The sequence below is a fragment of the Bos indicus x Bos taurus genome, chromosome 8 (genome assembly GCF_003369695.1).
Source record: "Bos indicus x Bos taurus breed Angus x Brahman F1 hybrid chromosome 8, Bos_hybrid_MaternalHap_v2.0, whole genome shotgun sequence".
NCBI classification, from domain to species: domain Eukaryota; kingdom Metazoa; phylum Chordata; class Mammalia; order Artiodactyla; family Bovidae; genus Bos; species Bos indicus x Bos taurus.
The window spans coordinates 7,400,944-7,428,207 of record NC_040083.1 but is presented as its reverse complement, the minus strand read 5'-3'; the positions used below and the strand labels follow the sequence as shown (position 1 = coordinate 7,428,207).

At 44.3% G+C, this 27,264-nt stretch overlaps 1 protein-coding gene across 5 annotated transcripts; it reads left to right on the top strand.

Moving 5' to 3' along the window:
* Positions 1 to 768: 768 nt before the first annotated feature.
* Positions 769 to 27,264, top strand: FDFT1 (farnesyl-diphosphate farnesyltransferase 1). Of its 5 annotated transcripts, XM_027548973.1 has the most exons (8): positions 769 to 1,080; positions 13,134 to 13,231; positions 14,244 to 14,427; positions 18,448 to 18,576; positions 19,364 to 19,555; positions 21,526 to 21,702; positions 23,022 to 23,174; positions 26,374 to 27,264. In XM_027548973.1, the coding sequence occupies exons 1-8, from the start codon at positions 982 to 984 to the stop codon at positions 26,593 to 26,595; spliced, it is 1,254 nt and encodes a 417-aa protein (XP_027404774.1). In that variant the 5' UTR covers positions 769 to 981; the 3' UTR covers positions 26,596 to 27,264. The 5 variants fall into 5 exon arrangements, with proteins under 5 accessions (XP_027404774.1, XP_027404776.1, XP_027404777.1 ...); XM_027548976.1 differs by lacking the exon at positions 14,244 to 14,427 and having other exon boundaries at positions 950 to 1,080; positions 26,374 to 26,990; XM_027548972.1 differs by lacking the exon at positions 769 to 1,080 and having other exon boundaries at positions 12,789 to 13,231; positions 26,374 to 26,990.

The following is a 27,264-nucleotide window of genomic DNA, read 5'->3' as shown; positions in this document are numbered from 1 at the left end:
GAGGAAATAGTGCAGGAAAATGAACTGTTGACAACAGGCCCTGGGCAAAGGAGAGAGGGATAGAAAATAAAGGTGAGAGAGGTAATGAGAATGGGGCGCTACTCATATATATAGCTTTTAGACTCTCATAGGAACTTCGGCTTTTATGAATGTAATGGAGAGACACTGCAGGTTTTTGGGCAGTGATCTGATCTGCCTTAAAATTTTAAAAGGGTCACTGATTGCTGTTAAAATAGATATGGAGGTTGGGGGCTGGGACAGCAATTACTTTCTGGGGCTTGTGAGAGCACTTTCCATATCATCTTTGGATAGGGCGTAGAAATTCTTCAAATCCTTTTCTGGGACTAAAGTGTGCTCGGCAGCCTCAGGCTGATCCCACCCAGCGAGGTGCGCCTGCGCCGAGTGCGTCCGGGAAGAGCTAATCTGGTCGGCAGGACGAACATGTGGAGGGCTTGTTAACAAAGTCATATTGGACTCTCCGCGGCTGGGCTTTCAGAGGAAGCCAGCCCGGGGCCGGTCTCCAACGCCCTGAGCTCCGCCTCGGGGTTTCGCAAAGCGAGGGTTCACTGCCCCAGATCCGCCCAAGGCAAACAGAGGAAAACAAAGGCCCGCCTCCATTACGAGCACCAATCCCGCTCTCCCGCCCGCCCCTTTTTCACCCTCCATTTAGCCTCTAGGATGTGGTCCTCACGCCAGACTCATGCCTCCGCCGATTGGCCAGCGTCTTCCTGGTGCGAGCGGCCCTAGCCAATCGACACCCGTCAGTCCACCCCGCGCGCTCACCGGGAGCGGCGCGAGAGCTGGAGGCCCGTTGAAGTTGGTGGGGAAATGGGCGTGGCGCCGCCGCGTTGGGTCCGCCTCCGCCCCGCCCCGCCGTCTAGCCGCACCTCCTCAGCCTAATCCTTCCTTGAGTACGGGAAGGGGCCAGGCTGAGGTTTCGACGAGGTGAGCTCAGGGATCCGGCTGTCCGCTGCCGCCAGCATGGAGTTCGTGAAGTGCTTGGGGCACCCTGAGGAGTTCTACAACCTTCTGCGCTTCCAGATGGGGGGCCGACGGAAGGTGATACCCAAAATGGACCAGGTGGGCTGAGCATCCCTGCATCCCCGCGGAATGGGGAGGCTGCGCGCGACCGCTGACTTCTGGGTCTGACCGGCAGGGCCCATAATCGAGCTCAGAGGTTGCGGCCAGCGAGTGCCAGACCCCTCGAGCTCCCTCCTTCCCTCCGGGGAACAGACCCCTATCACGTCAGGCGGCCCCACCTGCCAAGTTTGGTTCACCTTCCGTTACCCCAATATTTGGCCCGGCTGCCCTTGTGTCCCAGGCATTCCCCTAACCCCCAAGTTGTCTTGCTGCTTAAAATGTTTCTATTTGTTCAAGACATTGGTTTTCAAGTAGTTGGCTTCACATTTCGTTCTGTCCCTGAGATTGATTTTTTAATGTCTTGTAATACGTGGGTTACACAACCACATGGGTAGATTAAATGGGAGAGGTGTGAAAGAATTTTGTGAACATAATGAACTATGCAGATATCGTCAGGAATACCTTTTCTGGAATGAAACCTTACTCATTCTTACAGTTTTCAGTTACACCACCTCCATACGCTTCTCCCCACCTCTTTCCTGCAGTCTGAGCAGTCCCTTCGTCCTTTGTGCTCCCTGAGTTTTTTAGAACACTTATCTACTCTTGCAAGTTCTAATTATTTGTCTGTCTGTCGATTAGCTACACAGTTGGCTCTTTGAAGGCCAGACTTGGGTTTGTTTGTATTTCATCTGCCTCACTCCTGTACCCTTTGTTCAGTGAATTTGCAATGAATAAATATGGTATTTATTCCAACAAGAAACTCATTAAGTGATTTTTAAATGAATAGACACATTCAACTAAAGTAGTGGGGTTATATCAAAAGTTATAAATTCTTTTCCCCAATGGAAACATCACAAATACTGTCCTTTGTTTGAATATACTCTAAACACTATAATTTTCCATCAGAAAAATTTTCCCTTTGTGATGTAACTCAGAATCCTTCTCCTTCACAGTCTAGCTTCTGTGACTGCTACCTCTCTTGACCTCTCAGCAGACATTTATAAAACATATGTTCTGTTTTAGGCTTTATGCTGGGTTCAGAAGGGCAGGATAACATGTGTAGACAAATTAGACACCCAAAGAGCTCATTCTCTTGTCCGGTCGATAAAATGTTATAAAATTGTTCATAGAAATTAGGCAGGCACCATAATGAGATGCCTTTTCATGTTACCTCTGACCCTCCCTCAACCATTTTCTCTAGCACTGTTTAATCTTGTATCAGCCCCATAGTCTTGTATCCTGGTTATTTGTGGATGGGTTTTATGTTCCCAGAGTCCCTTTCAGAGTTAAGAGTCTGTTTGATTCCAGATTTTAAGCTGTTTGAAAACAGGAGCCTTGTTTGATGTATCTTGATGCAGTGCCCTCAAGAAACCTCTAGTTTTATAAACAAAAGAAACTTAAGTAACTATGGCAGAATATACATGCGGTAAGGAAATTTACTGAAGGAAAAAGTCACCTCTGCCTGGGATAGGGGATTAGTTTTTAAAGGGATGCCTAAAGGAAATATAGCCTTAAATTGCTCCTATGCCTTGGTTGATAGATATTTGTTTACTTAGGAGATTCTGGCTAAGAGTGCTTAGGTGGTCCTTTCCTGAAATTATTTGGAAATATTTATTTTATTGTATATTTGTGTGTTTTGAGGGGGTAGAAAAATTCTGTTCCCTATTATCAGATGCTGCCAGGGATCTGTGACCCAAAACAGAAAAATAGCCACTGCTTTTACAATCCAAGATGTACAGTTTCCTGGACACTTCCTGGGACAGGTGATTCACTACCTCTGGAGACTGGCCCCCTCCAGACAGTTCTGGTTTTTACGAAGTGTTTCTTAACAGTGAGTTGAAGTTTTACTCTTTGTTCACCCTTTGGAGTCAAGAGAGTCTAATCCTTGTTTTGTAATATGCCACTTGAAGTATTTTAAGACAAGTCTCATTCTCTTCAAGAACAATGATATACAAGCCAAATGTTCTGTGTTCTGCTTGTAGTTATTCATTATATGTTACTTTTTCCAGATCATTAACCAACCTGGTCTCTCTTACTTTAAAGTCTAGTATTCAAAACTGAACAATATTCCTTAGGTGTGATCTGGTTATTTCAGAACTTTAAATTCCTTTCTTATGGATACTGTATTTCTAATTAACATAACTCATAATTGCTTTAATTTTAAAAAATGCACTTTATTTATAAAATGTTTTATTTATTTTTTTAGGCTGTGCTTTGCAGCCTGTGGGATCTTCGTTCCCCAACCAGGGAGCAGACCCATGTCCCCTGCATTAGGAGCCTGAAGTCTTAACCACTGGACTTCCAGGGAAGTCCCTAAAATATTTTAAGTGAAGACAAAAATACTGAAAATACTGTAACAAACCGTTTTTGATTCCATCATGCTGACAGTCATTAAGGTGATGAGCAACAGAGTCACATTAAGCAGAGGGTGGTCCAGATTCAGCGGAAAGCTGAGCACACTTTGTGTGATGGACACAGACAGGAAACTGTGTACCCTCAGTTCATCCCTGATGGAGAACAGGTGTACAAAGGTTAACCTAGAGAACTTCCCTGGTGGTCCAGTGGCTAAGACTGTGCACTTCCAGTGCAGGGGGTGAGAGTTTGATCCCTGGTCGGGGAACTGGGACCCCAGGCACCCGTGCAGTTTGGCCAAAAAGAAAAAAGTTAACCTAGGAAATGCCAAGTCATCTTAAGTTCATTGAGGTTTCAGGAAATTTTAGCGAAGTAGAACCATTTTACAGCAAAAAGTTTTCAGAAAACACAGAATAAGTGCTTTGTAATGTGTAGGGCCTTGAAGAAATATTAGATTTAGATTAGTGGTGAGGATCATCCGTGTGTAAAGCCAGTATGAGCCAAGTCATTTGGTAGGACTGTGCACAGTGTGTGGGGCTGAGGATTCCAAGTTAGAAGTACATTGTAAAGGGACTTCCTTGGTGGTCCAATGGCTAAGACTCCTTGCTCCCAATGCAGGGTCCCAGGTTCCAACCCTGGACAAGGAGCTAGATCCCACATGCTGTAATTAAGGTCAAAGATCCCATGTACTGCAGCTAAGACCAGGCACAGCTAAGTAAATAAATAAACACTTTAAAAAATAAATAGATAAAGGGATTTTGAAAAAAAAGTACATTGTAAAGAAACTGTACTCCATATAAATTAACTTTAAAAAAAAGAAGTACAAAGTGCAGTGGTGCATGTGGGAATCCTGGAGCTGAGCTATATTCATGGTAGCAGGCAGTGGTCAAATGCACCCATGACATGATGAAAGCAGTATTTTGGGAACAGTAATTTGGCAGGTGAATGGATTAGGGATTATACTGTGAGTTAAACTAATCAAGTTAATAATAGACAGCATTTGAGTTCTTCTATGTGCTAGACTTGAAGTCTATTATCAGTTAGCTTTCACTGGGTTGCCACCCCAAAACTGTGTAGCCTAATTCTGGAGTCTGGTTGCACAACAGTATGACTGTACTTAACACTGCTGAAGTGCCTGCTTACAAATGGTCAAGATGGGCAATTTCATGTGTATTTCACCATGGCTTGCCTGATGGCTTAAGGGTAAAGACTCCACCTGCTGGTGTGGGAGACACAGGTTAGATCCCTGGGTCTAGACCATCCCCTGGAGAAGGAAATGGTTAACCCACTCCAGTGTTCTTGCCTGACAGATCCCATGGACAGAGGAGCCTGCTGGATGACAGTCCATGGAGTCACAAAAGAGTTAGACACGACTTAGTGACTAAACAACAATATATTTCACCATAATTAAAAAAACCAAACTCAGTGACTTAAAATAACACCTGTTATTTAGTTCACAGTTCTCTGGGAGAGCTGGGGGTTCTGGTCTGGGCCAGCTTGGGGTTGATTCCTACTGAGTTTGCTCAGTTGGCCAGTTGGCATGTGGCTGGACCATGTGTGATTTACAGGCTATAGGCTGGGGGCTCTCTACTCTTGACTGGAATTGTGCAAACCGTAGTGTGCACACACTCTTGAGCTTTATGCTTAACTCACAGTTCCTACTGTCTTATTGGCCAAAAAAAGGGGAGCCCACATGCAAAGAGGTGGAGAAAGACTCCATCTTCTGATGGAAAGAGCAACAAACTTTATGGCCATTTTGTAATTTACCACACTTAGTTGATCTTGACAACAACCCTAAAGACATAAGAGCTATTGGTACTACCATTTTACAGGTTATAAAACTGTGACATAAAGTGGTTGAAATATGAAGCTCTTAAATGGTGGTTCCAGGATGCTGACCCGGGCCTGTTTGAAGACCTTCCTGCTTCCACTCTGAAGGTCACCCTGGGATAAAGAGCACAGGCTTCTACTGGCCCCAGACAGCGGATCATATCCCAGCGCTGTCGTGTGTGCTCCAGACACATCACAGGCATGCAACAGTTGCTGGTTTCTTCCCTTTCCACTTCTTTCCAATTCTGCTGTATAGTCCCGCCCTCCCTTACTCCCTTCCTTCTTTCCTTCCTTCCTGTATTCATCTAACAGACATGGGACCACTGGTTGCATGCTTGATATTGTTCTAGGAGCTTGAGATTAAACGGTGAACAAAATAGGTGAAGACCTTGCTTTTACAAACCTTACATTCTTGTAGAAGAGACAGAATGAAGAAAAAAAAAAGATACACAGTATTTCATGTGGAGAGAAGCACTACAAAGAAAAAATGATAGCAGGACAAGGGAGCTGAATGTTGGAAGTCAGGGGACATCATTTATAAGGTGGTCATTTGGGTCCAGACACTTATCTTTGCATCTTTTACATTTTTTGAAAAGTGAGACCTGGACTATTCCCTCTTCTAGCTCTAAGGTTTGATGAGCACAGAGTACAATATTTTACCATGCTCAGTGACTCAGTTGTGTCCGACTCTTTGCGGCCCCATAAACTGTAGCCCACCAGGCTTCTCTGTTCATGGAATTTTCCAGGCAAGAATACTGGAGTGGGTTGCCATTTGCTTCTCCAGGGATAATTTTGTTAGTTTTAGGTTTTCTGAGCCAGTTTTAATCTGAGGCATTTTTTAAAATGGCTGAGTATACCTCTAATTAGAGAAAACAGTCGGACTGTAAAGAAGGCTGAGCGCCGAAGAATTGATGCTTTTGAACTGTGGTGTTGGAGAAGACTCTTGAGAGTCCCTTGGACTGCAAGGAGATCCAACAAGTCCATTCTAAAGGAGATCAGCCCTGGGATTTCTTTGGAAGGAATGATGCTAAAGCTGAAACTCCAGTACTTTGGCCACCTCATGCGCAGAGTTGACTCATTGGAAAAGACTCTGATGCTGGGAGGGATTGTGGGCAAGAGGAGAAGGGGACGACAGAGGATGAGATGGCTGGATGGCATCACTGACTCGATGGACATGAGTCTGAGTGAACTCCGGGAGTTGGTGATGGACAGGAAGGCCTGGCGTGCTGCGATTCATGGGGTCGCAAAGAGTCGGACACGACTGAGCGACTGATCTGATCTGAGGAACACCTATGGGACAACGAAAAACCAAACTGAGGTGGGCAGTCTCCAGAGGTAGTGAATTACCTGTCCTTGGAGGTGTTCCAGAAACTGTGTATCTTGGATTGTAAAGCAGTGGCTGTTTTTCTGTTGGGTCACAGATCCCTGGCTGCATCTGATAATAGGGAGCAGAATTTTTCTCCCCTCTCAAACACAAATATATAATAACGTGTGTGTGTGCGTAGTTACTCAGTCGTGCAACCCCATGGACGTTAGCCTGCCAGGCTCCTCTGTCCATGGGGATTCTCCAGGCAAGTATACTGGAGTGGGTTGCCATGCCCCCCTCCAGATCCCTTCCCAACCCAGGGATCTAACCCAGGTCTCCTGAATTGCAGGCAGATTCTTTACCGTCTGAGTCACCAGTTCAGTTCAGTTCGGTCACTCAATTGTGTCCGACTCCTTGCGACCCCATGAATCGCAGCACGCCAGGCCTCCCTGTCCATCACCAACTCCCGGAGTTCACTCAAACTCATGTCATCCAGCCATCTAATCCTCTGTCATCCCCTTTTCCTCCTGCCTCCAATCCCTCCCAGCATCAGAGTCTTTTCCAATGAGTCAACTCTTCACATGAGGTGGCCAAAGTACTGGAGTTTTGACTTTAGCATCATTCCTTCCAAAGAACACCCAGGGCTGATCTCCTTTAGAATGGATCACCTTGCAGTCCAAAGGACTCTCAAGAGTCTTCTCCAACACCACTGTTCAAAAGCATCAATTCTTCCGTGCTCAGCTTTCTTCACAGTCTAACTCTCACATCCATACATGACCACTGGAAAAACCGTAGCCTTGACTAGATGGACCTTTGTTGGCACAGTAATGTCTCTGCTTTTCAATATGCTATCTAGGTTGGTCATAACTTTTCTTCCAAGGAGTAAGCGTCTTTTAATTTCATGGCTGCAGTCACCATCTGCAGTGATTTTGGAGCCCCAAAAGATAAAGTCTGACACTGTTCCCATCTATTTCCCTGAAGTGATGGGACCAGATGCCATGATCTTTGTTTTCTGAATGTTGAGCTTTAAGCCAACTTTTTCACTCTCCACTTTCACTTTCATCAAGAGGCTTTTTAGTTCCTCTTCACTTTCTGCCATGAGGGTAGTGTCATCTGCATAGCTGAGGTTATTGATATTTCTCCCGGCAATCTTGATTCCAGCTTGTGCTTCTTCCAGCCCAGCGTTTCTCATGATGTACTCTGCATAGAAGTTAAATAAGCAGGGTGACAATATACAGCCTCGACGTACTCCTTTTCCTATTTGGAACCAGTCTGTTGTTCCATGTCCAGTTCTAACTGTTGCTTCCTGACCTGCATACAGGTTTCTCAAGAGGCAGGTCAGGTGGTCTGGTATTCCCGTCTCTTGAATTTTCCACAGTTTATTGTGATCCACACAGTCAAAGGCTTTGGCATAGTCAAGAAAGCAGAAATAGATGTTTTTCTGGAACTCTCTTGCTTTTTCAATGATCCACCGGATGTTGGCAATTTGATCTCTGGTTCCTCTGCCTTTTCTAAAACCAGCTTGAACATCTGGAAGTTCACGGTCCATGAATCAAGGCAAATTGGAAGTGGTCAAACAGGAGATGGCAAGAGTGAACGTCGACATTCTAGGAATCAGTGAACTAAAATGGGCTGGAATGGGTGAATTTAAATCAGATGACCATTATATCTACTACTGCAGGCAGGAATCCCTTAGAAGAAATGGAGTAGCCATCATGGTCAACAAAAGAGTCCGAAATGCGGAACTTGGATGCAATCTCAAAAATGACAGAATGATCTCTGTTCGTTTCCAAGGCAAACCATTCAGTATCACAGAAATCCAAGTCTATGCCCCAACCAGTAACGCTGAAGAAGCTGAAGTTGAACAGTTCTATGAAGACCTGCAAGACCCTTTAGAACTAACACCCAAAAAAGATGTCCTTTTCATTATAGGGGACTAGAATGCAAAAGTAGGGAGTCAAGAAAGACCTGGAGTAACAGGCAAATTTGGCATTGGAATACGGATTGAAGCAGGGCAAAGGCTAATAGAGTTTTGCCAAGAGAACGCACTGGTCATAGCAAACACCCTCTTCCAACAACACAAGAGAAGACTCTACACGTGGACATCACCAGATGGTCAACACCAAAATCCGATTGATTATATTCTTTGCAGCCAAAGATGGAGAAGCTCTGTACAGTCAGCAAAAACAAGACCAGGAGCTGACTGTGGCTCATATCATGAGCTCCTTATTGCCAAATTCAGACTTAAATCGAAGAAAGTAGGGAAACACTAGACCATTCAGGTATGACCTAAATCAAATCCCTTATGATTATACAGTGGAAGTGAGAAATAGATTTAAGGGACTAGATCTGATAGAGTGCCTGATGAACTATGGACTGAGGTTCGTGACGTTGTACAGGAGACAGGGATCAAGACCATCCCCATGGAAAAGAAATGCAAAAAAAAAAAGGGCAAAATGAGTCACCTGGGAGGCTCATTAATACTGGAGTGGGTAGCCTGTCCCTTCTCCAGCGGATCTTCCCGACCCAGGAATCGAACCAGGGTCTCCTGCATTGCAGGCAGATTCTTTACCAACTAAGCTATCAGGGAAGTCCATAAAATTAATAACAAAATATTTGCAAATGATTTCAGAAAAGGGCCACTTAAGACTTCTTCACTAAACATTATCTTAGTTTCTCTCTTAAGTAACAAAGACTCTAGAGAAAAAGATTTATACTTAGCAGACATGGAGGGTTGAGATTATTTCAATCATAGAAAGATTTCGCTGTAGGAGTGCAGGGTTCCCTAAACTTGATTTATCCTGAATTTTTAGAAGCATATCAATAAATCTGCAGGCATACTGCCAGCTGCAAGCTGTGTGACATCACTTAGCACAAAATGGAAAAAGTGTTTTCTAATCATGAAGCTCTGGTTTCCATCAAGTCTAAATCCTATTATTTGGACTAACATCTTCTCTGTTAAATCAAATCCTGACTCTTACTTGTGGTTGCTTAACTTTCAGCAACAGTTTCTTCATCCATAAAATAGAGATAGTGGCTTACAATCGCTCAGTCACAGGTTCCTAACTCCAAAATGGTCTAAAACAGGTTTTTAATAAGTCTGGCTCCAAGTCATTTGGCGGTATAATGTGCTTTGATTTAAAGTCATCCCACTTAGGGTAATTATTCACAGTTGAAAAAGTGTTGATAATCCCAGTTACAGGGAGCCACTCCACAAAGACAGGATATGTATGCGTTTTATTGCTGTCTTCTAAAACACTACAGATTCTGAGTTCTGCTACACATCTGGCCTTGAAGTCCTTGGGTGGATTGCAGATCTGTATGATACCTTCTTTAAAGGATTATGTAAGGATCAAGGCTATTGTTTGTATTGTGCTTGGCATACAGTTGCTGCCCAGTAAGTCGTAGTTACTACATTTGTTATTTCCTAACTTCAGTTCTCAAGTTTGTGGGGTTTTCCCTCCCTTCTGAGGAAACCTGTGTTGTATGAAGTCTGAACGGAAGGCTGTGGGGAAGGTTGGTCACTGTCTACTTGTGGAATTGCTTTTCAGCTGGAGCCCCAGTCCTGGGAGGACAATCCTGTACTTCTCACCACTGCACGCTCTTCCCCTCAATACCCTTCATCCCTCTTCTCTCACTGGAGAGTTCTTGGGAGCATGCTCATCTCAGCAAAGGAAAACAACAGGAGACTCAAGGGACAGGCTGCAGTAGCTTTAGCTTCCCACTCCCTCCCCAATCTCCCTTAGCTCCTGGGAAGCAAGCAGTGGAAATGTTTGTAATAGTGATGTTTTCTATAGTGTGTTTTTTAGTTGTATCTTCCCTGTATCTTCTTGGTAATTTGAGGAAATTGTTACAGATGTATTGAAACAAATAGGTGCCAAGAAAAAGACTGATGGCAGAAGGAGATAAGTGATTTAGTGACCTGGGTCTCTTTTAAGATTGTAGAGGGCATTTTTGGAAAGGAGGGGCATGTTCTTAAAGATTGTTACTCTTCAGAAGGAGTGCAATCTAGCTTTGACATCAGCCCCCAAACCCTTAGGTGTAGCTGAGGATGAAAACATTTGGCAGAGCAGGGAAAGGAATCAAGTTGTATGTGAAGAGCTGGCTCAGAGCTCAGAAAAGAGCTGTTCCTTTTATTTATTGTGAAGTCTTTCCACATTTTGAGAGAGGAGTTGATGAATTGCTCTTAAAATACTCTCTGAACTGATTAATTTATTCATTAGTCCTTCACTGAGTATTTTTATATGCCAGACTGTATGTCCAAAATGATATTACTAATATATGGTGCTTAGTAAATATTAATTTTTACTAATAATTTTAACTTGAATTTCACAATAAAATGAAATTCTTATGGTTAAAAAAAAGCTTTATTCTCTTGACAAAAGAATATGTATCTATGTAAATTTAGGAAATATACACAAATGAAAAGAACATGGTTCACCTGGACCCCAGCAAGGTCCCAAGTTTCACTGTTAACATTCCAAAGTGACTATGGGATTTACTTTTATACATATACATATATATGTATATATATATACACACACACATATTCTTTTAAACCATCCCCTTGTTAGATATTGCAAATTATTTCCTGTTTCTCTCTTAAAAAGAGAGTGCAGGGAGACTGGTTGGGGGGTGGTATATGGGAACTCAATTCTCTCTGAACCTAAAACTGCTCTAAAATATAAAGTCTCCATAAAAATAAATACAAAAGAGCAATTCTTTCTGATATGGTTGTGTATTAAAATACGGATTTTTTTTTAAGAAACAGTTTTTGTTTTCCTTAGGGAAGAGTAAATATAAAGTTCATAAGGATTGTTATGGTTCATTGATTTGAAAGGGAAAGATGATTAGAAATCTTTATAAAAGGAATAATTAGATTTCCAGAGGATAATAGAGGTGTGTGTGTGTGTGTGTGTGTGTGTGTGTGTGTGCTCAGTCATGTCCAACTCTTTGCGACCCCTTGAAATAGTACCCTGCCAGCCTCCTCTGTCCATGGAGTTTTCCAGTATACTGGAATATAATATATATTATATAATATATAATAATATACTATATTATATATTATATATAAATAATATATAATTATATATAATATACTGGAATATAACAGCATAATACTGGAGTGGGTTGTCATTTCCTCCTCCAGGGAATCTTCCCGACCCAGGAATTAAACCCGTTTCTTTTGTCTCCTGCATTAGCAGGCAAGAGTTTTTACCACTAAGCCACCTGGGAAACCCCTAATAGAGGTTTGCTGTTGCTGTTAAGTCGCTTCAGTCGTGTCCGACTCTGTGCGACCCCATAGACGGCAGCCCACCAGGCTCCCCCGTCCCTGGGATTCTCTAGGCAAGAACACTGGAGTGGGTTGCCATCTCCTTCACCAATGCATGAAAGTGCAAGTGAAGTCGCTTAGTCGTGTCTGACTCTTAGCGACCCCATGGACTGCAGCCTACCAGGCTCCTCCATCCATGGGATTTTCCAGGAGTGGGGTGCCATTGCCTTCTCCGCTAATAGAGGTTTAACAGGTGTTAAAATAAAACCAGAACAGGACAGTAGTTAAAGAGGTCAGAAAAGATTTTATTCAGAAAAGCGTTTGCAGTAAAGGAAGAGACTTCAGTATAGAACTGGGCTCAGTTCCACACAGTGTAGGGGCGGGTGGATGAAAAATTACTAAGAGGAAACCTATGGGGTAAAGAGCATTCTACTTGAACTACCTATCGATTTTTACTGGAGGCAGGCCGGGGCGCTAGGATAAGTGGGGGAAGAGGAACCTGGCCAGAAAGTGAGGGTGATCATATATGGGTTATGGGGGATTCTGGCTAAACCAATTTAACCGCGTTCTTGGTAGAGCTGAGCGATGCAAAGATAGCACAGAAGTACAAAGGTTGAGGATTCAGAGGACCCTGGCTAAAGTTTGGCCGAGGGGAGATTCCGTTGCAGGAGAAAGAGCAAACTTCTCAAAAGAGGACTGGGTTCCCTTAAGCAGCCTATGGGTTCTGGGGAGAAGGGGAACTCAGAGGCAGGCGCAGAATGGCAGAGTTTTGAGCCTGCGGCCGCGGGGCGGGACGGGGCTAGCACCTGGGCGGGGCTTACATCTGGGCGGGCGGCGGGCCGGGTTGTGGGGTGAGAGGGGCTGGCCGCGGGGTGGGCGGGGCCCGCAGGGGGCGGGCGGCGGGCGCCTGTTCTGTGCTCAGGAGCCCCAAGCCTATTGCGGGTGAGGGAGAGCCCGTCCCGCCCAGCGGTGGGCGCCTCCTCTCTCGGCTCGGGTCTATGGAGGAAAAACTGCGCTGGCCCTGCGATTCCCATGGCCGCAGTCGCCTGCAGCACCAAGGCCATGTCCCTCTTCAAGAGGACTTTGGTGCTGAGTCCCGGCGCGGCACCCAGGGGGGCGGGCACCCCCTCGCGCGGCTGCCCTTTGCCTCCCGCCGCCTGGCCGTCCAAGGACCGGCCGCGGGGAGAGGGCGTGTGCTGCCGGCTGCGGAGCCCCGCGGCAGCCGGCCGCTCGCCCCAGCCCCACTCCAGCACCTCCGCGTCTCCCACCGCCGTGTGTCTCCTCTGCCCGCAGGACTCGCTCAGCAGCAGCTTGAAAACATGCTACAAGTACCTGAATCAGACCAGTCGCAGTTTCGCAGCTGTTATCCAGGCGCTGGATGGGGAAATGCGGTGAGTGGCAGAGGCTGCAGTTTTTGACTTGGGGGAGGAAAGCTTTGCCAGAGGCCTGCAGAGTCATTCGAAGCTACTTTTTGACACAGTTCCTCGCGTTGCAGTCTCGGTGGTGCTTGTGGCTTTGCCAGAACGTGCCCCAGTGGGTGAAGGAAATGTTGGCGGTTGAAACGCGCCTGTGTTTACTTTGGGCCTTCCAGGCACCTGGCCATCTCATCGTGTCCCTGCCCAGTTCTTTGAGGGGGTGGTGGGGGGGGGGGTGTTTATTAACTTTTTTTAGTCCTGGCCGCTGGACCTGTCTCTGAGCGGTTCATGTATTTTCCTTGGCTTCCCTTAGGCTACCTTGCATTTCTAGTGTATTGGGTTAATTCTTCTGAAGTTGCCTCTGTGCAGATTATATACATGACTTAGACCAGTTGCCTGTAAGTATAGTATTTGGGCTTCCCAGGTGGCGCTAGTGATAAAGAATCCATCTGCCAAGAAACTCAGGTTCAGTCCCTGGGTGGGGAAGATCCCCTGGAGAAGGAAATGGCAACCCACTCCAGTATTCTTGCCTGGAAAATTCCATGCGCATAGCAGCCTGGAGTCCATGAGGCTGCAGAGAGTCAGACACTACTGAGCCAGCCAGCCATACATGATAGTATTTAGACTGAGATGTTATTATATCTTTTGACTTTATTTTATCTGCAAAATAATAGTTCTGTCTACCCATTTGGTCTTTCTACAGTTCTTCACTAGTTAAATGTAACTCATTCTGGGAGTAGTAGTGACATCCAGCTGGTAACATTTTTTTATTTTTTTAATAAATTACAGAACTCCATTGTTCCCATCTAAGAAAGGAAAGCTAAGAAGTTGCCTTAAGTAGGAAAAGCTTTGGGTATCCTTTCATTGGTCTGTAGAGTTAAGAGTGTAGGAGGGTTTTCGAAATGGCCTGGCAAAAATGAAATGTGATTTTGAAACAGTATCTTTGAGTGTTTGTTCACATGTATTAGTGGTTATTCCTTTCTTACAGCCATGCAGTATGCATATTTTATCTGGTTCTCCGAGCTTTGGACACACTGGAAGATGACATGACTATCAGTATAGAAAGAAAAGTGCCACTGCTACACAACTTCCACTCATACCTTTATGAGCCTGACTGGCGGTTCACGGAGAGCAAGGAAAAGGACCGACAAGTCCTGGAGGACTTCCCAACGGTAGTAGGACTAGTGGGGTGCAGTCGCGTGCATGATTGGTGGGGTGGCTGTCAGCCAGCTTGTGTGCCTGGTTGTCATTGTTTAGTTCCTAAGTTGCTTTTGCGACTCTGTGGACTGTAGCCCCCCAGGCTCCTCTGTCCATAGCATTCTCCAGGCAAGAATACTGGAGTGGATTGCCATTTCCTGCTCAGGGAATCTTCCCAAACCAGGGATCAAACTTGTGTCACCTGCATTGGCAGGTGTATTCTTTACTACTGAGCTGTGAGCCTGCAGGGAACTGCAAAACCAGCAGTCTCAGGACAGCATAGCATAACGTGGCGAAGGTGCATCAAGCCAGACTTTCTGGATTGGCGGCCCCACACTCGTGCTCACTAACTGGTGCTGCCTGTGATTCCATTCTTTGATCTATAAAATAGATTAAAAGTCCCTGTCTCCTAGTGTGGTTTCGAGGATGGAAAGAATTACCAATAGGTGGAGCTCTTGCTGCTGCTGCTAAGTCACTTCAGTCATGTCCGACTCTGTGCGACCCCATACATGGCAGCCCACCAGGCTCCCCCGTCCCTGGGATTCTCCAGGCAAGAACACTGGAATGGGTTGCCATTTCCTTCTCCAATGCATGAAAGGGAAAAGTGAAAGTGAAGTCGCTCAGTCATGTCCGACTCTTAGCGACCCCATGGACTGCAGCGCACCAGGCTCCTCCATCCATGGGATTTTCCAGGCAAGAGTACTGGAGTGGGGTGCCATTGCCTTTTCCGGGTGGAGCTCTTAGACAGATGTTATTTGCTGTTATGATTACCAGGATGTTGTTGGTAAGTCCAGCCTTTCTTCCTGTGGAAAGAGCTCTCAAATGCCAGTGTCCTGAAAGACGCTTTGTCCAGTTTGTGCACCCAAGAATGCAGCTGGCCACAGTCACCCCGCTGGCCTCTGGAGCACCCTAAGTCTGGTGGCAAACGGTGCAGCTCACAGTGGGTGGCAGTTGTGTAGTAGGGAGTGGGCTCTTTGCACCTGGACTGAGTGAGGACTGAAGCAGGATGACCTCTGTCATCCGCAGCTGTGTGAGCTTGGATGCGCTCATTAACTTCCTCATGCCTGAGTTTCTGCCTTTATAAAGTGAGAGCTGTGAGGCCTGAATGAGTTTATACATGTAAAGTACTTAGAGTAGTGTCTGGTACATACTGAGTGTTCTGTAAATATTAGGTATGTAGTCCATTCTGTTGGAGTAAAGTGGGTTCTAACTAAAATCTTGAGCTTTAGAAAATTTCACAGATTTCTTTTATGCATGTGCCTAGATCCTACTTTTCTAGGATTTTATCTTAGAAAAGTCATATCTTTATCATATCTTATCACATAAATAAGCGATTCTTCCATACCTTATAAATAAAGGTTTGATTTGGCCACATCTCAATGTTCCCTAGGGGCTTCCCAAGTGGCTCAGTGGTAGAGAATCCACCTACCAATGCAAGAGATGCAGGGTTTGATCCCTGGGTCCAGAAGATCCCCTGGAGAAAGAAATGGCAACCCACTTCAGTATTCTTGTTTGGGAAATCTTCCAGACAGAAGAGTCTGGTAGGCTACAGTCCATGGGGTCGCAAAGACTCAGACATGACTGAGTGACTGAGCATGAGCACCAGAGGCTTTCTAGAACAATCATTGTATGTGATGGGTTAAATTAGAGTACATCTTTTTCACCTGGTGCTAGTGGAGACTTGTAGTTTTAGAGATCTACCTCCAATCATAGCTTGAGGAATAACAAAGGGTTACTTTTAAATGATACTAGCAGTAATAGCATTCATTTATTGAGCTATGAGTTATGAAATGCATTTCATTATCGATTCATCATCTTCTTTATTTTGTATTAATGGAGTTTAACATGTAATGTCTATGATACACTGTTCCCCATGTTTTGTATAGATGAAGAAACTGAAGCACAGTTTTAGTTTTAAGCCCCTTGCCTGAAATTACCTGTGAAGTTAAGTGGCAGGACCAGGATTCAAATCCAGAAAGCCTGCCTCCAGAACCCTCCTACTCAATTCCTGGTACGCTTTACTGTCCCTTTAAAACATGGTTAAAAGGAAAATTACGTGATTTGAGATAGTAGCATTAAAACATATACATTACCATATATAAAATAGATGGCCAGTGAATTCCCACACAGGGAATTTGCTGTGTGATGCAGGGAACCCAAAGCCAGTGCTCTGTGACAACCTAGAGGGGTGGGATGGGGAGGGAGGGTCAAGAGGGAGGGGGCATAGGTTTACCTATGGCTGATTCATGTTGATGTATGGCAGAAACCATTACAATATTGTGAAGTAATTATCCTCCAATTAAAAGTAAAATAAAGTTTTAAAGAAAGTAAAAGTTTACATATAGGTGAAGCGTTTTGATCATAGCTCCCAAGGTTTATTATTAGGGAGGTTTCTGTCTACATGCCCCTGTCACCCTTGTTGGGAATCTGACCTTTCTGCATGATACCAGTGGACTCTCTTCCGTGTCTTCTCTTCTCATACTTAGCATCACTAGAGAGTGGCCCGGGGACCAAAAAGCGTACTGTAGGTGGGAAACAGAATTACTTGGAGGCACAAGAGAAAGCACCTCCTGGGTGACCTTGCTGAGCAGAGGTCCCTCCCTCAGATTTCTGGGGAAATGGAGAGCTCTTCACTGTCACTCTTTCCTAGACATTTGTTTTCGTGTTCTGTACAACGACGTAGTAAGTACCAAAAAGCTGAAATTGGTTCACATTCAGCAGTGAAGTGTTTACCTTGGAGGGTTTGTTTTCAAGCCTAAGCTGCCCCTCCCCCAGCTGGCTGGCCTTGCCCCTTTTATAAATAGAACTGACCCAGCCCCGTTAGCTGTTGAAAGACCAGGTCCTCTCGAGATTCAGGGATTCAGATGACCTTTGGTAGAGTCGCTGATTTGCTTCAGTCCACGTGGGAATTGCCTTTGGGCTTTGTCTTGGAACAGCTGTTCTGGAAAGAGCAGTTCTGAAGAGATGGGATTGATTTTACGGATTTTAGGGGTTTAACAGTCAATGTTTATCAGAATAATCCTTAATATCTTAGGCTTCTGAGTTCTTTCAGTGCCCTGCAACCAGCTGAGTTTCCCTCAGGTCCTTACATTTAGGTGTTTCCTGAGGGAGTTTTTCTAACCTTTCTGTAAATGTAGACCAAGTCTACATGAGACCAAGATCTCACCCTTCAGATCCTTAGCAAAGTCTGTTCACTACTTTTCGTATTTTGTGGATAGTATATTATTTGAAAAGTTTCATGGTATTTAATATTTTATTTTGACAACCTACAAACACTTCTTTGAACTTAAGTAAGATACTTATGCAGTAGCGATGAATTTTAAAAGCATCAATAATACTTTTTGACATTAAAGCTTGGGCTATGGGGAAAAAAAAAAAACATTGGATAGCCTGCCTCAGATTGAACTAAACTGAGTTGTTTAAGAAATTAGAAAGTATAGCCTTTATAATGGGTAAGACACTATAGCTTCATGTCATGAATTCAGAAACTGATGATGGAAAATGGTAGTCTGGTCTCCTCAGTGGAATATAAGCTCTTAGGGCAGGTCACCTGCCAGCTGTGCACCCCAGTACCCACAGGAGTGCTTGTTGCATAGGGAGCACCCAAGACTGCACAAATGAATCTTCATTATAATGAGGCTTGTCTGAAAAGGAAGTGTTCTTCCTAAAATTCTTACACTTAGGTTCAGTTTTATGTTGAAGCATCTCATTTCTCATTAATTGGGAAGGTGACCATATAATAAGACTTTACATCTTGAGTTTGGAGACTAGCATTTTTATACCCTTCTATTTTAACATGTGTGAAATTTGCTGAGCTTATTCTTCAGTATGTAGAAACATAGTATAACATAGATTTAGGCTTACTGCTGGATCATTTGGGGGTCTTCACTAACAAGTTCTGTTACAGCTCTGCTTTACGATCCGTAGGTACCATCTTGTTTCCCAGTTTTAACACATGTTTCATATTTTCTGTTTTTTTACGACCTCCATTTCAGATCTCCCTGGAGTTTCGAAATCTGGCTGAGAAATATCAGACAGTGATTGTTGACGTTTGCCAGAAGATGGGCTTTGGGATGGCGGAGTTTCTGGATAAGCGCGTGACGTCTGAACGGGAGTGGGACAAGGTTAGTGTCTCTGTGGAGCATTGTCGGTGTGGTGGCACCGATGAGCTGGCAACACCCACCGTGATGTTTAGGATGAAGAAGAAGTGGTGTTTTTACAACCCAGTGGTAATGTCTCCTCATAAACACTTAACAGTCTTATGTTACCACTGGGTTGTTTCTGAGGACTTAATACACAGAGCTTAAAACACATCCTCATTATGTTAAAAAAACAAAGTACTACCATGACGTTCTTTTACATAATGAAGATTTGGAGACACTGCAAGATCTTAAAATGTCTTCAAGATTAAACTCTACTTAGTATTCTAGTTTCTGTTAGAATATTCCTTATTCCCTCAGGGCCTTTACTCCCAGTTTCAGATATCAGAAAGTTTACTGTACTCGGTTGTTTTTCCAATAACCTTTTATTCTACAAGCAGTGCATGTGCGTTGTACATATATATGTACAATATATATCTTTATATATATATAATATAAATATAATATATATAGTGTATATATATATATATAGTAAAAAAAGAGAAGAAGAAGAAATATCACATGAGCTAGAGATCACAGATCTCTGATGAGCCAGAGATCATTTTTGTTAAGTCTTTCGTATTCATTCTTCTTGGAATGTTTTTTACTGCTTACCTGTACATGGTATATAATGTGTGTGTGTGTGTGTGTTTAAAGCAAAATGAGATCTTTTACACTTTCTTTGGAACCTGGTTTTTCGCAGCTAATGATTTCTAGTGTTTCCCTTTTAGTAAAAGTTTCATTATTAAGCACTCTAAACATTTTCTTACAGTACTGTCACTATGTTGCTGGGCTAGTGGGAATTGGCCTCTCCCGTCTCTTCTCTGCCTCGGAGTTAGAAGACCCCTTAATTGGCGAAGACACAGAGCGAGCCAACTCTATGGGCCTTTTCCTGCAGAAAACAAACATCATCCGTGATTATCTGGAAGACCAGCGAGAAGGGAGAGAGTTTTGGCCTCAAGAGGTAACAGCTTCAGGGGGTTTGGGCAGAATTTTGAACGCTCTCTGACAACAAACCATTGAATCCTGTTGGTTGCAAGTGACAGAAACACAAATCAAGGCCCCTTAGACAGCACAGGAGAACGTGCAGACTAGGTTAGGGTTTAGTTTGCTTCAGGGAGACTGGCTGCATCCGTCTAGGAGTTCAGGCTGTGTCCCCTTTTTCTTGGACAGGCTTTCTCCAGTGGTGGGTATAACGTCCCGTGACTCACTCAGAGGCTTGGTTCCTGTGTCATAGTTTTTGGATTTTTCCAGATTCTCACCAAAGGGGAAAAAAAAAAAGATGAGACACTCAAGCTTTACCCAAAACCCAGCTCATGGATAACATGTCTAAAAGCACAAGCGACAGAACATCCCCAGGAGCTCCAGACCACGAATGGGTGCAGGCAGCACACCAGCTCCACAGACGAGAGCTCAGAGTCTGCAGGACAAAGCCAGAGCAGCTACAGGGAGATCAGATCAAACAGGGGTTCCTTGTCAGACTGCGTGTGAGTCCACGAGGGCCGCGCTGAAGCCTAGAGCGGCTGGGGTGGACGGGCCCCCTTGAACTGGGCGTGGACACTGACCGGCCAGGGTTCTCTTCCTGGACTGGGCCACATTGAGGAGTGAAATAAAAACTGAGCAGCTGGACCTAAGAGAGACCTAAGTGACATCAGCCAGATACAACGCGTGGACTTTGTTTGTTTAAGGTCCTTATTGGAGGAAACTCAGTGGGAAAAAATCAGACAGTGGGACAGTATGGCTGCTAACTGGATAATCTGTATTAAACATTTACCTTTAGTTAACTTTTAGTTGTGATAAGATATATGTGCAAGAAAGGTTCCTGGTCTTTTAGAAATTCATAATATTAAATGATAACATATCAGTATAAAATGATAAATACAGTGATTATTGGGATTTTAAAATAATTTGGGGGCTGGGGCAGTAGAAGCCAAGCGTCAGTAACTGTTGAAGCTGGCGGATGGTTACATAGGTGCTCATTAACCTTTTTCTCCAGGTTCTGCAGGACAGTTGAGTACCATCAATCTGAGTGAGTTTAGGTGCATGTTAAGCATGGAGAACAAATTTGATTTTCCATTAAATCTCTTAGTCCTTTTAGGCCCAGTCATTTCTTTTGGGGAGTGTATAAAGTTCTGCTGCTGCTGCTGCTGCTAAGTCGCTTCAGTCGTGTCCGACTCTGTGCGACCCCATAGACGGCAGCCCACCAGACTCCCCCGTCCCTGGGATTCTCCAGGCAAGAACACTGGAATGGGTTGTATAAAGTTATAATAAGTGTTATTCTTTAGGAAGTTTAAGAATACCTAAGACTAAAAGTAAGTTATTTGCTAGCTTCAGAGAACCCTCTAAGTAATATCATTAAAGATCATCAAACCAATCCCGTTGTTCAAGTTGAGGCTGTTATTTCACTTTCAAGTTACTAAGATCAAGGAGGGTAACGTTCTTATAATAGACACTCAGCTCGTTTCCCCCGGATAACTTGTTCAGCCGTATTCTTATCAGAATTGGGAACATAAGGTTAATCATTAATTATTTTGAGGCCTGGACACCTTGCGAATGTTTAACGTTTATCTTACAATGCCGTTGTAGCTGATTTTGTTATAGCTGGTTATTTTTTCAGAAGTAGACAATTGCCTTGCGAAAATCAGGAGGCCTTTTCGGCCTGAGGTCATCAAAGTATTGCTCCATCTGTGCTGAACTAATTGTCCCAAAGGGACACTTTCCCAAACACTTAACTTACTCTTGGTTGTGGTTAGAGTGTAGTTATAATAGCCATTGCATGGTGGTTAAAACAGATTCAGTCTTGATGAAAGGTGAGGCAGCGGCAAGACACACTTTGTATATCATAGTTCTTATTTGCAAAGGTCCTTTCATGTGGCTCGCGCATTGCTCCCTTATGCATATGCTGACTTGTCTTTAATCTGCTTATCTGTCCAGACTTGGAGCAAGTACGTGAAGAAGCTGGGTGACTTTGCTAAGCCAGAGAACATTGACTTGGCTGTGCAGTGTCTGAATGAACTCATCACCAACACACTGCACCACATCCCCGACGTCATCACCTACCTGTCACGACTTAGAAACCAGAGTATTTTTAACTTCTGTGCTATTCCACAGGTACTGAGCGAGGAGCCTGAGGAGAGGGTGGGATGCTGGGGGTGGGGATGATGGAAGGCATTTACTATTTTGGTCTATTTAGGAATGGAGAGTTCCTTAAAAGATGACTCTAGTGTATTTTCTTTCTTTGCCCCACAACCACCACACTCAGCTCAGCCTTGAGGTTAATTAAGTCTGTGCTTTTCCAAAAAATTCTAGAACGTATTTTCCCATTAGCTACTCTAAACTAGTTACTTTGATTCCTATCCTCACTATTTAAATCGAGGGCTTCAACTCCAGATTTTATGAGTTCTGGGTGAAACACAGGTGAAGCTGTTATTAAAAAGTCATAATTAAGCACTTAACTTTTGCTGTCCTTTTCCTAGATCTTGGGATAACAGAACATGAAACCTGAGCCTCTGAAACCTAGGAACTTAATTTTTAAATCCCTTTACCAATTATTTCAGTTTTTAACTCGAAGTGAAGAAAGTTACAGGATTTAGCTGATTTGGTAACTTGGTTTGGTCTTATTCTAATGACCAGTCTTGCCCAGCTGATGGAACTAAAACCTCCGTGCTGGACTTATATATGCCATGTGCTTAGTTGTGTCCAACTCTTTGCGACCCTATGGACTGTAGCCCACCGCACTTCTCTGTCCATGGGATTTTCCAGGCAAGAATAACAGAATGGTTGTCATTCCCTTCTCCAGGGGACTTCCCAACCCAGGGATTGAACCTGGGTTTCCTGCATTACAGGTAGATTCTTTACCACTGTGCCACCTGGGAAACCATATGCTGGAATTAGGTTTCCATCTATCCTAGAAATAATTTACCTTTTAAGCATGGGAGACCATACCCTCTCACACCCTATTTTTGTCCCCCACAACCCCCTGTACTTTTTTTTTTTAAATGTATAATGATTATGTTCATTGTAGGAAAAATAGGGAGAAAAAACAAAATAGTGAAAGTTTTTCAGATACTATTTTGGAATATATGTTTTTCAGATATAATAACTCATTGCCTTAGCATGGAAAATGTTACATTGGATTGTGTGGGGTTTTTTTTCAAATAAAAAGGAACTTTTGTGACTAAATTATAGAATTATTCAGGACTGCAAAGGGCGCTTGATTCTGTGTGTTGCTGAGAAAGGGAGGCATGGGAGCTGGGGTCGTCTTGGCGTGCTTTCCTTATGGGTGTTTTCTCTTGGCTAGCTGTATCTTAGCCCTTTGGCGCTCTCTGCCCATGTTCTCTTCCCATCTCATGATGACTGGTTACAGTGCAGTTTCTCACATGTTTTTATGAAATGAGATGAACGTGTTTTCTGTCTCTCATTATCCATAGGTCATGGCCATTGCTACTTTGGCTGCCTGTTACAATAATCAGCAGGTGTTCAAGGGGGTGGTGAAGATTCGAAAAGGGCAAGCGGTCACCCTGATGATGGATGCCACCAACATGCCAGCTGTAAAAGCCATAATACACCAGTACATGGAAGAGGTGGGCTTTATTTAATAATGTTACTATTTAAACATTCTTTCATATTGGGATATTAGATGATCTCAACAACTCGCAGTGTTATGGCATAAAGACATGGGTTGGTGTCCTTTATTCCAGAAGAATATGCACAGGGAGCCGACTGTTGGGAGCTTCCTGGTGCCCTAGTCAGAGGGGATAAAGGAAGCCAGGTCTTACGATGGCGCTCCCAGGAGAATCATATTTTTGAGTTGGAAGGTGAAGTTAGAGGCCAACCAGGCTTCTCCTTTTATGGCTGATGCATGTGAAGCCAGGTCTGTGGCTGATGACATAGCATCTGAGGGCATCCAGGATCGCAGGCCACACTTCCTGACACCCTGTCCAGTACTTCATATTATGGCAAGGGCCTCAGTGGAGAATCCATCGTGGGGAATTTTGATAAAGGGAAACCAAGAGGCTGCAACTATTTCTAAATTTTGTAATGTTGATCTCATTTCCTTTGCCAAAATGCATCCCATAAAACAGAGCATGCCTGTTCTAGAACTTTTTCTTAGAGGTTGGGGCTCTCTACTTGCCAGGCCCTGAGCAATTACTTCTCAAGTGAGATGATTTAGCTTCCTCCTCTTCCGAGGACATTTAGTAGCGTCTGGAGACATTTTTGATTTTCACAGAGGGTGTGGGTGGCTACCGCCTTCCGCTGCATAGAAACCCGAGAGGCTTAGGTTTGTTCTTACTGAAGACTGAATTACTGCAGAAGCAGATGAAAACATAAGACCTCCCTCCCCACAGGTCACCACTGTCCCTAGTTTTCTGATCCTTCCAGTCCCTGGGTTATGTTTTGACAGGGATAAGATTTGTAAGAGCAGTTTTATCTAAAAATTCTATAATACAATGACTTCCTCTGATTTCCATTGCATATTGCACATTTTTCTTGTATTTCTTTCCTGTCTTCCATCTGCCAAGTTTTAGATCTCTGCATTTCTGTGTGAGGCACTCATAGAAGGTATACAGAGCAGGTTTTTTAAAAAACCCCAAATTCTTTTACTGACTAGATGAACATGTCCAGCTATTGACCAAAAAATAGCTATTGATGAGACTTGGGACATTGGGGTTCACTGTTCAGCCAGCACTTACTTGGGACTTTCTCTGTACCTGGCATAGCAGCCAAAAGGTGGGTACTATTAATATCAAGGAAATTTGAGGCCCTAACACCATGGCTGGGGCCATAATTTGGACCCAGGTTTGGCTGACTTCAGAGCCACTGTTCACCACAATTCTAAAGGCTTGAATTACCCTTTCTAAATAGTGACATTTTAGGTACTGTTCCCATTTTCTATAAATTAGAAACATGCTATGTAGTTTATAGTTCAGAGAATAGTTTTATAATTTTATTCTGATCATTGATTTTAGAAAACCATGTTTTTAAAATGTAGGCAGTTCCATTGCTGTATTAGAATTCATATTTTATTAGGTATTTTCCATCACTACTGGAATTAAAGCCTAGTTGGGATTCACAGTTTGACTTAGGGCAGAGCAGGGCAGGCCACACACAGCTGGCTGACCCCCTGATTTCATAAATGACTTTACATTAGGACACAGCCCCATCCATTTGTTTCTGTTATCGTCCATGGCTCCCAGGGCTCTTGAGCAGCAGGGCTGAGCAGCTATAACAGACAGGGCCCACAACGCTGAAAATACTTTTTTAGGCCCTTTAAGAAAAGTTTGCAGGGACGTCCCTGGTGGTCCAGTGGCTTAGACTCTGTGCTCCCCTTGCAGGGGGCCCAGATTTGATCCCTGGTCAGGGAACTAGATCCCACATGTTGACCTATTGACTTGCCACAACTAAGACCTGTTGCAATCAAATAAATAAATATAAAAAAGATAAATTATTTTATTTAAAATTACTCTAGTGAAACTTAAGGTATTTTAGAGGAAATATTAATAGCCATAAGTTTATTTGACTTAAACTGAAAATTTCCGAGTCTCAAGGAATGGAATGTGAAATGGTTTTAATGTCAGCCTTAAGGACATTTTGTTAATAAAGTTTCAAGTGAAGACTTTTAGTATGAAGTCCACAAGTTGTTGGGCATTTTGCTGGTGGCCAGAGGTTAGCTCGCATCCTGTCTCTCCCCAAGACGGAAAGACATTTACCCCTGGGCTCCCTGATTGCACATGTGCAGGGAATTCAAGGCTCTCACAAGTCTGAAGTGTGAAGGACGAGGTGGAGCGAAGCCCAGATCCCCTGAGCAGGGCAGCTGCTCCTCAGGGCCTCGTCCTCTGGAGCCGCCTCCACTGGAAGGCAGTCTGGGTACCTGGCAGCTGGTGAGAAGCTCCACCAGCTATTTTGGGACAAAAACAAATGCTCAGGCAAACAGCCAGAAACTTCTACTTCCTTCTCTGCTAAAGATGATTCTTGGCAAGGACCAACTTTTTCTAGCAGGTGGAGCTTCCTGTTTGGCTGTGGTCCGTGCTCCTCAAACCCTGTGGATCCTCTCGACTCAGGGCGTAGTCCTGTGCCCCGCATCTGTGTCTTCCACAAGCGGGTTAGCGTTTCTGTTCTTGAGGCAGAATGCGTCTATCGCAGGATGCCCAGGTGGCGCCTGTGAGCACGGTTTGAAGAGCAGGCAGGGGATTGGACGTCTGAACTCTTTGTGTCCCCACCACCATGCTTGTGCTCTTTCCCTCCTGCCCTCCTCCCTGGCTACTCCTCCCCAGCAAGGGTGATGGGTGAGAAGGGAGCCGAGGAGGCCCTTGGCCAGACCTGGGTGGTTTGGGGTGGGTGTTCTAGAAAAACTAAAGCTGATGCTTGGGCAGGAGGGGGTACTCAGGCTGAGGACAGAACATGGGAGCAGCATTCCCAGGCAGAGGGAATGGTGTGAATGAACAAGGAGGGGAACAGGAGCGGATCGCAATATCATTTCCTTCCACCACGTCACTCTGCTTCAGCCTCAACAAAGAATGTGGATGCCACTGGCTCTTTGAGGTGCTGGGATAGAGCCCACTGGGACGGCCCTGCTGCTCCGGGATGGGCTAGGGGATCACCCAGGCTAGGCTGATATCCTGCCTTAGTAGTGGGGTTGTTACTTTTGTATTCTATGAGCCTCAGTTTTCTCACTGATCAAATGGGCATAAAATGCCTAGCTGTTGCAGATTGTCGTAAGAAGTGAGCACAGATATTTATAAGGTTTTTAGGATTTACTGTGTTTTCCTCTTTCTTCAACAGATTTATCACAGAATTCCCAACTCTGACCCCTGTTCCACTAAAACACAGCAGATCATCTCCACCATCAGGACACAGAATCTCCCCAACTGTCAGCTGGTCTCGCGGAGCCACTACTCGCCCATCTACCTGTCGTTCGTCATGCTCCTGGCGGCCCTGAGCTGGCAGTACCTGAGCACCCTGTCCCAGGTCACAGAGGACTACGTTCAGACCGGGGAGCACTGACTGGCTCGGTCTGGAGACTGAACGCCCCTCCTCCCAAGCCCCTATCTGGGAAACAGACTGACCTTCTCTTCAGGGATGGATGTGGGCTCCTTCTCTTTTTTCCCCTCCTGTTTTAATCCCTCAAAGAGTACTGTGGGCCTGGACCTTTAGAAACTGTGACCTGTGGTGGAGAAAAAGATAGGATTAAAGGGAAAGGACAGCTCAGCCACCTGTACTCACCTGTGCGGGGTGACTGACGCCGAACGTTCACGGCTGCCATCAGGGAAGGGGCTGCATCCGGGGCTGCAGAGGAGATCATAGTGTGAATACAGGCTAGAGTTACAATTAAATGTATTTAATGCAAAACAACTTTTGAATACCTATCACAGTAGAAAGTGAAGTGAATTTTCTTTCCATTCGCTTCTTGTTTTTTTTCCATCATTTTGTCTCTTCCAGTGGACTTGAATGTAGCAGGTGTGAATATTTGTAGAGTTCTAGGAAATATTCCTAAGAATGCAGACTGCCTGCTGCACATGAAGCCTAGGAGGCAACTTCTGGTGAAGTTGGCATCATTTCCTTGTTTATAGGGAGTTTAGGTTTCAGGATTGCCGTTGGTCCCTTCGTAGCAGGTGAGTTTCCAGTCAAAGCTAACGTTTTTGAGATTTTTATAATAAAGAATTGAATTATTCA